At 36.3% G+C, this 10,686-nt stretch overlaps 2 protein-coding genes across 2 annotated transcripts; both read right to left on the reverse strand.

The window, feature by feature from the left end:
* Positions 1-999: 999 nt before the first annotated feature.
* LOC149807745 (zinc transporter ZIP3-like) lies at positions 1,000-3,335 on the reverse strand. The gene has a single exon (XM_089944799.1). The coding sequence runs from the start codon at positions 3,221-3,223 to the stop codon at positions 1,997-1,999; it is 1,227 nt and encodes a 408-aa protein (XP_089800925.1). The 5' UTR covers positions 3,224-3,335; the 3' UTR covers positions 1,000-1,996.
* A 5,923-nt stretch (positions 3,336-9,258) lies between these two features.
* Positions 9,259-10,485, reverse strand: LOC149807746 (zinc transporter ZIP1-like). Its single transcript, XM_089960086.1, has one exon. It carries the CDS (start codon positions 10,483-10,485, stop codon positions 9,259-9,261), a length of 1,227 nt encoding a protein of 408 aa, XP_089816212.1.
* Positions 10,486-10,686: the final 201 nt, after the last annotated feature.

Genomic DNA, 10,686 nt, shown 5'->3' on the forward strand with positions numbered 1-10,686 from the left:
CAGTTTTTGTTGTATGTCAGTTACGTTGATAATTGTTTCTGCAATGTTTGTTTTACTTCATTCGCTAGAATAAGTTGTGCTTAATATTTTAAATCTAATAAATGTTGAACATTAGTGAGCTTATTTTGAATTTTAAATATCAATAAAGATATAAAAAATTAAACAAACAGGTCCACCAATTAGAAAATAACCGATATGAAGCACAAGTCCAACTAAACCAATGTGTGTCTTGCCGAATTGGATCTGCTCATACCTACCTTTATAAAAAAAAATTAAAAATTATTTATATAACAGGATATATAGCTATCGAGAAGCAATTTCCTGGTGGACAATACTTAAAAACATAGTTTGCTCTTACAAGTAGCAACATTGTTATTATTTGGGATTTGGGATGTTAAGAGGAGAGCACGTTTCTTTGAGTAGAATAAGCTTTTAATATAATACCTTCAGCATGAAATTAAAAAGTGAATATGAATGGTATTGTATATGAAGGGTTGATTTATTACACTGACTCATTTTTACACCAATATTTGCTGTTCTAATGAAGATGTTGCAAGAACGATTAACTCTTCACCAGGTTATTCTATACTACGAAAATTGCTAGAAACGAAATTGGTCGTTTTAACAAATGTTTACGTTCCATTCTGATGAAATAAATCTAAAATGATTGCTATTGATAAAACTGATTATGGTACCGTGAAAGGGGCATCTGTCCCAATCTGTATCTAGAACGGCCGTAATAAATATAATGGTATAGTCGTTTAAAAGGTCCAAACATTTTCTGTACAGATGCAATAATTTTCATAGATTTAGATGTATTCAGATGAAAATGTGTTTGAACATTATGGAAGAACATAACGATAGATACACGAGGTCTTAAACGTTGATTGCAGATTTAACTGAAAATGTACCTTTCAGTTAAAAGAACATTTTCCAGGTTTAAGTTGCAGAAAATGGAACACTCTTTTGGGTTAAAAATAAAAATAAAATTATGCCACATTTGGTTCTAATTTTTATAACAGGGATAAGTTACAGTTTGCAAATGTAACAATTTTAACGACAGACCTATAACACAATACAACTAGACATTGGAATCATCATCAATGAATCAACCGAGACTAAGTAGATATAGGACTGCATGTCAATACGAAATCTGAATTGAACACTTTTAATTACATTTCCAATCCTGAAAACTAATGTTTATTGATTGTGAAAGTAGTTGACATTATGCAAAAAAACCATTAAAAACAATTGAAGAAAACAAACTATTATCGTGGGAGAGACAAAAACGCTTTGCAAATTTACAGCACAAGACAAGAAGGTTATTGAGCACCAATGTAGTGTCTTGCTCAGATGTACACCTCAGTAACTACAACAGGCTGATCTGGTGGAAGGATTCGAACACTCATCATTCTGGTATAGAGTCCGCTACGAGAAACCACCGAGCCACAGAATGAACAAACAAAGATGATATTGTCTTGAAGTAGATTCGTTCTAAAACGTTTTAGGAAAACTAAAACCAATGTTGTAAACCTTCCTCTTTCCTGTGCTGTTTATTTTCGTGTAATTAACCAGAGCATTAAAGCATTGTCAACGCAAATATTGCATTTTGTCAAAGTAATTATAGCTACAAAATGTTAAATGTCGCGAGGCAGTTCGATATGGGAAACCAATGAAATGTTGCCCTTGTGAATAAACGAAGAGATTTTTTCTGATATTCGAACCCATGACCTCCCCGCGACGGACTCTCTAACCAATTAGGCCACCGGAGCGGTCCAATGTCATTTTGAATATATCTTACTGATAAAATTTAGTAATAACATTTCCAGCTTTGCAAGGTTTTCAAACTTTGCATATGCCAAATAGCCTTGGACCTTGAGGTCATTGTAAATGTGCTTAAAACTTAGAAAAGAAATTTGATTTTGTAGACAAAATGATTCCAAAGCGTGTATCCCTGCTTATAAATCAATTTTTTAAAACATAAATAATTCATGCTTTACTGATAGTCAATGAATTTCACCGCCCCAATAATCAAAAAACCAAAAATTAACGCCAAAGCTTTTCTTAGATCTCGAGATTCGTGAACCTCCCGAAAGATAATCTCAAAGAATGTTACATACATAAACGTTCCCGTTGCAATACCCTGTAATATGGCAGAAGCAAGGTCCCTCGAAAGGTTGTCTATTCCGTCTGCAGAGGTAATTACGATTCCTAAAATCATTCCTAATGGAGAAACAACAGAAAAGAGAGTCAAAAAACCCAGCACCACAATAATGGAAGGGCTGGTTTCAACTAGTTTTAATCCTGCGCTGAAAGACACTATACTTTTGTGAACTGCAAGAGCTCCTAGAAGCTGCCAGACGTTGGAGTCCTCTTTCTGTAGGCCTAATGCCAGACCATCAAACACCATGTGGAGGGAGAGAGCGATAAGAAGAATTAATGTCCTCAATTTGGTGAAGCGAGTGACAGAATCATCGATTGCCAAGATTTCTTCATTGTTTGAAAAGTCTTTATTACCGTCGTTAGAGTCTTTTGTTGTTGCTCCGTACTCTCTGACATTGTTCCCATGATCACAAACCTGGATAGCTGATGTTGCAACAGCTTCCCGATTAGAGTGGGAAGCAACGGGTTCGTCTGAAAAGTCATCTGGTTGGCATGGTTCCTTTGGGATTTCATGTACCTTGGTAAATTCGGCCTCCGTTTCGTTCTCTGAGACCGCTTTAATTTCCCCTACGCTGCTTTCCTTCCCACTTAAACTGTGTATCTCATCGATTGAACTTTGACTTTCCTTCTCCATTTCTATTGTCATTTGCACTCCATGAGGCTCTTTCTGACAAAGTACCTCTTTCACATTGTCTCTTTCGAATGTCTTGACACAGCACGCGGCCCCAATATTTTCAATCAGGAGGATTATGAAAAAGCCAACTCCTAGTAGGGATTCCGTAATAGGGTACTCCTTAAATTGGGTGTTAAACCCTCTTTTCTCCACCTCAAGGAGGACTTCCTCCATTATTTCTAATGCCTCTGGAAGCAGGTTCATGATGGTTGTTGCAAAGAACACCCCTCCGGAAAAGCAATTTAAAAGGCTCAGAAAGGTTTTATAGTTTTCCGAATTCTTGAATCGTTTCCCTACAAATTTAAAGATAAAATAGGGCAACAGTCCAAATAAAAAGGAGATTGAAAACAATATAAATGTTCCCGAAATTTTGGCTACAGAAACCATTTCTTGATATGAGAAGTACTCTAAAGAATTTCAGTCGGAAGTCAATACCAGTTAATGCAACTCATTTAGTTAACACATACTATTATCAGCAATGTAGTAGCACATGACCAGCGTTTAGAATCACAATTTGCACAACCACAAGCATGACTTGATAAGATCCAGGGTTTCACATAATCTGTATCGCTGCGTTAAATAGGACACCAATAAAGGTTATTCTACCAGAGTCGTACCCACAGGAGTGCTCTTCAAACACGGTTACGGCCGGTGTTTATTTCTTGATATTCATCCTTAAAAAAATAAATGAATAATTTAACTAATGCTACCGGAGTGAGGTTTTTATACTCTCTTTATTCCTTTTGTAGTTTTCGACCTTAGATCTAAAATAGGTTGATATAGGCTTATAAGTCTTTTCTTTCAAACAGTAAGTTTCATGTTCTTTCGTCAAAGTTAAAGAAATGAGTTATTACGGCACAACTTTGCGGTGGCAGATGGACGTGTACATAGCTTATAAGTCTTTTCTTTCAAACAGTAATTTTCATGTTCTTTCGTCAAAGTTAAAGAAATGAGTTATTACGGCACAACTTTGCGGTGGCAGATGGACGTGTACATAGCTTCCCGGGCTAGACTACAAAATGTGAATTCTGTCATATCCCACAAAGGCAATCTTATCACACGCTTCGATTTTTATCCGCTCCACATGTGCTGGGGTCAACAACAAATGTCACACTTGCTATGTGAAACTGCATGAACACCTACTAATTTATTTCCAGACACTACCTAGGCTTCATGTGAAATATAACTGGACTAGATTTTCGCACTAGATATACCATGAACAGAATTAAATCTCTCTCTCTCTCTCTCTCTCTCTATCTCTCTCTCTCAAATGATGAACTCTTTTCTGTGGACATTTACTCCGTTCTTTACTTCATAGTAAGAGGGAGTACTGTTCTCCAGATGAATAAATCCTTCACATATTAAGCCAGGTATTTGTTAATACTACGAGTATATATAACGTAATGGATTATCCGTCTTCCAACATATCCATGTGAAACAATTCATTTCTTTCTCGTCCTACAGAGCGGTCAAGCTCGGCTACTGTGGTGCGTCGTGCAGGCAACACACTTTACTCCCATTTCCTCATCTTTTAAAACCCTGTCGTTATACCGTGTGTTGTGAGTGTGGGTGGGGGATTTTTAACGTTGCTTTAACAATTTCAGTCATATCGCGACGATGTCTGCAGTGTGACTGTTCATAGTGATGTCTAGCACTGGGGCATCATGCCACAGACATGTAGCAGGATGTCCCACCCAGTCACATTATCTTGACACCAACCAGTCTTGGCACTAACCTCTTAATGCTGAGCGCATAGCGAGGCAGCTGTTAGTACCATTTTTATAAATCTTTGGTATGCCTCGGCCGGGGTTCGAATCCGCGACCTCCCGCATTCGAGGCGGACGCTCTAACCACTAGACCACCGGAGCGGTCCCCGTGCGTTGTGAAACAACAAATCAGTTCATGAAATCATCTAAGACGTTGTTGAACTCTTACAACCACTGACTGGCGGCTTAATTTAGTTTGTAGGCAACATGTAAAGGATCGTAGGTTCCCCATCATCCTGAATGAAATCATATCGGACCAGAGGGTCTGACCTCTCCCTCTGGTCTTGTAGTGGTCATTATATTTACAGTGGCTCACAGTCATATTCCAACTCTTAAAGATACAATTACAAAAGGTTTAGCAGGTGCTAAGCATTTCACACGCGTAGTGTATCCATGTAGACTCCACCATCTTTAACGTAATAAACTACTAGAAAACTAATTTAAGTCATTTTTCGATAATATGTTCTGGGATGTTTATTTCTTTAGTAGAAATGCTTGAAATGTCGTGCGATACTCAAGGAAACAAAAGATCAAATAATCAATTTTGAATGAACTATAAACTCTTGCCAATCATTTTTTGTTTTTTGTGGGTATTTTTTGTTGTTGTTACTGCTCTTTTTTGTTTGCACCAGAGTTTCTTAAATGAAAATAGAAGCGACATCAAAGTCAGTACTGGTTCACCTAAGTCCATTTGTAACATGCAGTGTTTGTCACACTATTCCTACGTGAAATGTGAATCCAGATAGGCCTAGATAGATGGTGATTGTGGTGGTACAAGGTTAACCGTCTACTTCAGATTGACCCTACTGTGTGCAGGTATCACGTATATCCTTCTACACATGTATTCGTATGATAACCTTATAACCTACTCATGCAAACGCCTTCTCGACAGAACTGAAACATGTATTTATGTTAAGTGTGCAGTCTTTTTTTATTTATCCTTGTTCATTTAATTTTATGGGGTTAATAATATTCATTTATGAGTACTATTTGCATTTCTAAATTGTCCATATATCATTTTATACAAGATGAAATGCGTGTATGTTTGCAAATTTTCCCTTACTTGATTGAAATCGCAATTTATGGGAAATGCCCTTGTTTATTTGACTATGTAAATATAGAAAAACAGTGATAGTTCAACGCTTCTAGAAGCGCTTTATTCTTAAAATAGCATGTCGAAAATGTTCATGTGCCATTTTACATCGATAATAAACTTCCTTAGGGTTAAAGATTTTGTTTAGATTAATATTAAGATGATGCAAAGAAAGATACACACAGTTCTAAATTACGATGGACAGCAGTATGGAGAGACCTGAACTCCATCCATTTGTCTCTCTTTCCTAATAATCTATCTTCATATATATCTTCAGGCAACTCTGGTAACAAAGACATTCGTGAAAACTGAATTATCAAATTCCGAAACAAACATGATGGAAGCAAACATGTTCAATGGAAGATTTAATTTTTTCACAGGGATATTGGCTTCGGACAAATAAATTTAATGGAAACAAGCTTGCATATTTCGTTTTCATATTGGGAATTTTCGAACGATATTGTCATTCATAGGCAGTTTTGTTTTACCGAAAATGTACAAGAGAATACAATGTAAATATTTCAATTTGAGTAAAAACTACCTTAAATGTAACAAATCTAGTAAGATATTTAAGCAATAAGTTTGATAATGTTATTCTTGAAGTGTGAATATATTAGACACTATAGCTAGTGCGATTTTTGTTACTTTTTGTTTATTTGTCTCCTCATCTTGCATCAGAATACGTCTCTAACCAAGATTCGTCGACTCTTATATGGTATTATACTGAGCCAGTCTTAGGTCGATTGGACCGATTTGACCCAATCGGGCCGCGCGCACTCACATGGGCCCCACGCATTAGTAAATTTTAAAAATATATATCTATAGAGAAAAAGTAATTTTAAAAGCGATGGAAGACAATTTTAAGTTAGATATCATATAAAACTTGTTTAAAAGTTCATTTCCAAATTCCGCGCTCCTTTGGGGCCTAACTTGAAAATACAGGGAACCCAGCTAAATTGATCCAAATCGGGCCCCGCGTTTGCTAAGGCCGTTACTGGTATTATAGATAAGACAGATCGCCTCGCATCAGTGATCTGCGAAAATTTTATCACTCGATATAATTTTTAAAACCAGGCTTTTGGATTTATCAACTTTACTTGTACGTCCGGCAACAGTTATTTAAACATTTCTTGTTATATCTTCCATCTTCAATCTTTCAAAAGCAAACTTGTGACCTTTCTTTGTGGGATAGCCCCACTCCTTACGTTACGAATAAACATGTCCTTCAATAGAAAGCTGGTCAAACATGTCGAAGGGAAAGTGCAATAACTCCCCAAAGCATGCCCTTTCAAGTATTGTAGTGCACGAAGACTGCACGATTAGTAAGTCTGAACTTCTAATCGGCGATTTTATCTAGGATTTCAAAATTGGGTTGGGGGTGACTTGCTGTTGTGATTATTATGGCAGAAAGACTACATGCAACGCTTCAGATTAAAGCTCGTTGGAAACTGCTTGGAAACCGAAAACAGTCCCCAAATTTACCGATGTATGAAACATTTCACATCGGTATCACGTGACGATCGATATCCAATTTCACTGCAGAATCACGTCACAATCAATATCAAATTATGCTTCTGAAAACTCGGTCCATTCATAACAATTAGAGTAATAATGGAAAATTAGCTATTTATAATTTTGTAATCTTGTTGCAATGGGACTTTGATAACGAGGAATCTGTATATTGAACAGTCCTGATGAAGAAAACTGAATATTCGCTTAAATGGCCGATAATCTTATAAGAAATGTTTACCGATTCAACGATTTTCGGATAAATTAATGTATTTAGATGGAGATATTTAATAACATAATGAAATAATATGATTGATATACGAGATCTTAAACATTGATTAAAAATTAATCAAACGTAAATTGTAAGTACTCAAAATATTTCCTTAGTTTAATAATGATCATGATTGCACAAAACTGGACATACCTTAGGGTTAAAAATTAAAAGTATATATCAAATTTGGCTCAAATGTGTCATATTAGGGGAAAACCACAGTGTGCAAATACAAAAATTTTATCACGAAAGACCTGTTGTAACTCAGTAAAACTTTAGTAGTTGAATCAGCCAAGATTCCGCAGTTACAGACCTGCATGTCAAATTTGGTGTCATCCAATAACATATAAGACAAGAGCAGAAGTTATACATAAACCAAAACCTTGGAATACATAATCCCTCACTGTGAATTTATCAGATTTAAAATATTAATCCTTTTAGTTCGAAATAGAAAATTGTAATAAATAAACGCTTCTTCGTTTCTGGTTCTTTCCATCAATATAAACAAATGCGTGTGCATTACAAAGATATCTTTATATCCTATGTGTGTGTGATTTGGATTTTTTTAACGTAGCTTTAACAATTTTTTCATTCTTATTGCTACGATGTCTGCAGTGTGACAGTTTATAGCGATGTCTATCAATGGGGCATCATGCCACAGACATGTAGCATGATGTCCCACCCAGTCACATTATCCTGACACCAGGCTGACCAGTCCTAACACTAACCTCATAATGCTAAGCGCCAAGCGAGGCAGCTCGTCGTATTATTTTGTAAGTCTTTGGTATGACTTGGGATCGAACCCAAGACCTTCCGCTTTCGAGGCAAACGCTCTAACCATTAGGCCACGGAGCGGTTATACACTATGGAAAAGCACCCTCAAAAACCAGATGAAGGAAGAAAGCATATTATCGCTTTGGGGGAAGATAACGGTTTGGTTTGATTTGGTGGTTTACGGTACAACAATACACTAAATATATGTAATACCTGGGCAAATAGCGTCAAGTGTTTTGTTCAGGGTAAACACCTCGATCGCCAATACAGGCTGATCCGAATGGTGGATTTGAACCCGCATTCCTCTGATCACGAGACAGGAACACTAACCATCGAGCAACAACTGTTCAACATTTGAAGAAGGTATAGTGACAGGAAAAATTACTTTTCCTGTTAAGGAAACGGGGAAAATGTGATGTAAAAATTCCATTTTTTTATGTTGGGTTTATTTTCCCGTAATCAACAATATACACGTTTATTAGTCGCAACTATTGATTTTTTAAAAGTAATAATAGGCATAAATGGTTCGAAAACGGGGAAAACCAATGGTCAGTAAGCAATTTGGAATCGGAAAAAAATGACATGTTCCAATTGAGAAAAAAATGTTTTGCCTGTTATTTTCCTTAAAATTACTTCATGTTAACAACAACAAACAAAAGAAATAAAACAAAACATAAACCAATCAAACAACAAAAGCAACAACAACACTGTTATAATAACAACAGCATCAAAGAAAAATTCTCAAAAGAAAGCAAAACTAAATAGCTGACAATTTATATTTTGTCGTAAATCAATATCATTTTTAATATATTTTACCTATAGAGTTTAAACAATATAACCTCAAGCTTTGCGAATGTTTACAACTTTTCATATGACAAAAGGTTATGGACCTTGCGGCCATAGAAAATGTGCTTAACAAGTTAATAAGAGTCCTAATTTAACAATATAAAACGAATCCAATGCTTATGTCTTTACTATAATATCAATGTTTTAACACTCAAATAATTTATTAGTACTTATCTAAAAATTTCACCGCCGCAATAATCACAAAACCAACAATTAACGCCACAGCTTTTCGTAGATCTCGAGTACCTGGAAATTCCTGAAAGAGAACCTCAAAGAACGTTATATACATAAACGTTCCTGTGGCAATGCCTTGTAATATGGCAAAGGTAAGGTCACTAGAAAGGTTGTCTATTTCGTTTGCAGAGGTAATTACCATTCCTACAATTAATCCTAAAGGAGAAACAACTGAAAAGAGTGTCAATAACCCCAAAACAATCGCCATGGATGGAATCGTTTCCACTAATTTTGCTCCGACGCTAAACGACACAATGCTTCTGTGAATAACAAGAGCTCCTAGAAGCCGCCAGACTTTGGAGTCCTCTTTCTGAAGTCCCAATGCCAGACAATCAAACACCATGTGGACGGAGAGAGCGATAAGAAGAATTACCGTCCGCAGTTTTGTAAGATTAGTCAGAAATGAGGATTGACATATGATATTATCATCACTTTCCAACAATTGTTCATGGTCTGGAAAGTTTATGATATCGCTGTTGGAGTCTTTCGTTATTGTTCCGTAATCTTTGACATGGTCTCTTTGATTAGAGATTTTACAAGAAGGCGTTGAAGCAGCTTCTCGAAGAGAGGGGCCCACATGTGTTCCGTTTAAAACTCCATGAAATTGGTATGATCCGTTTGCGATTTCCTGTGTGTTGGTAAATTCTGTCTCCATTTCGTACTCTGAGATAGATTTAATTTCCTCTTCGCTTCTTTCCTTCCTAATTGAAGCTTTCATCTCCTTACCTATTTCTATTGCCATTTTGACTCCATCAGATTCTTGCTTACTAAGTGTCTCTTTCACCCCGTGTTTATTTGATGTTTGAACACAGCACGCAGCCCCAATATTTTCAATCAGGAGAATAAGTAAGAAGCCTACTCCTAGTAGCGATTCCGTAATTGGGTACTTCTTAAACTGCGTGTTAAACCCTCTTTTCTCCACCTCATGTAGAACTTGTTCCATTATTTCTAATGCCTCTGGAAGCAAGTTCAAAATTGTTGTGGCAAAGAGCACACCTCCGGAAAAGCAATTTAAAATGCTCAGAAAGGTTTTATAGTTTTCCGAACCCTTGATTCGTATGCAGACACATTTAATTATAAAATAGGGAAACAGTCCAAAGAAAAAGGAGACTGCAAACAATATAAATGTTCCAAAAATTTTGGCTAACGAAACCATTTCTTGGCATGAGAAGTACTCGAAATTATAGTCTTATTTTCGCTAGAGCGTTTCCTCTACGATTGTCTAAACAGGAATTGAGCAGAATCATATACAGTGTTTGGAAGTACATAACCTGTTTAACATTTCAAGTTCATTTTTAAAGTTGCATCAGTTTTCCAGAAACACCTATCGTGCTTGATTACACGTTAATGCCACTGA

The sequence above is a fragment of the Sinohyriopsis cumingii genome, chromosome 1 (assembly GCF_028554795.1).
Source record: "Sinohyriopsis cumingii isolate HCF-2022 chromosome 1, ASM2855479v2, whole genome shotgun sequence".
Lineage (NCBI taxonomy): Eukaryota > Metazoa > Mollusca > Bivalvia > Unionida > Unionidae > Sinohyriopsis > Sinohyriopsis cumingii.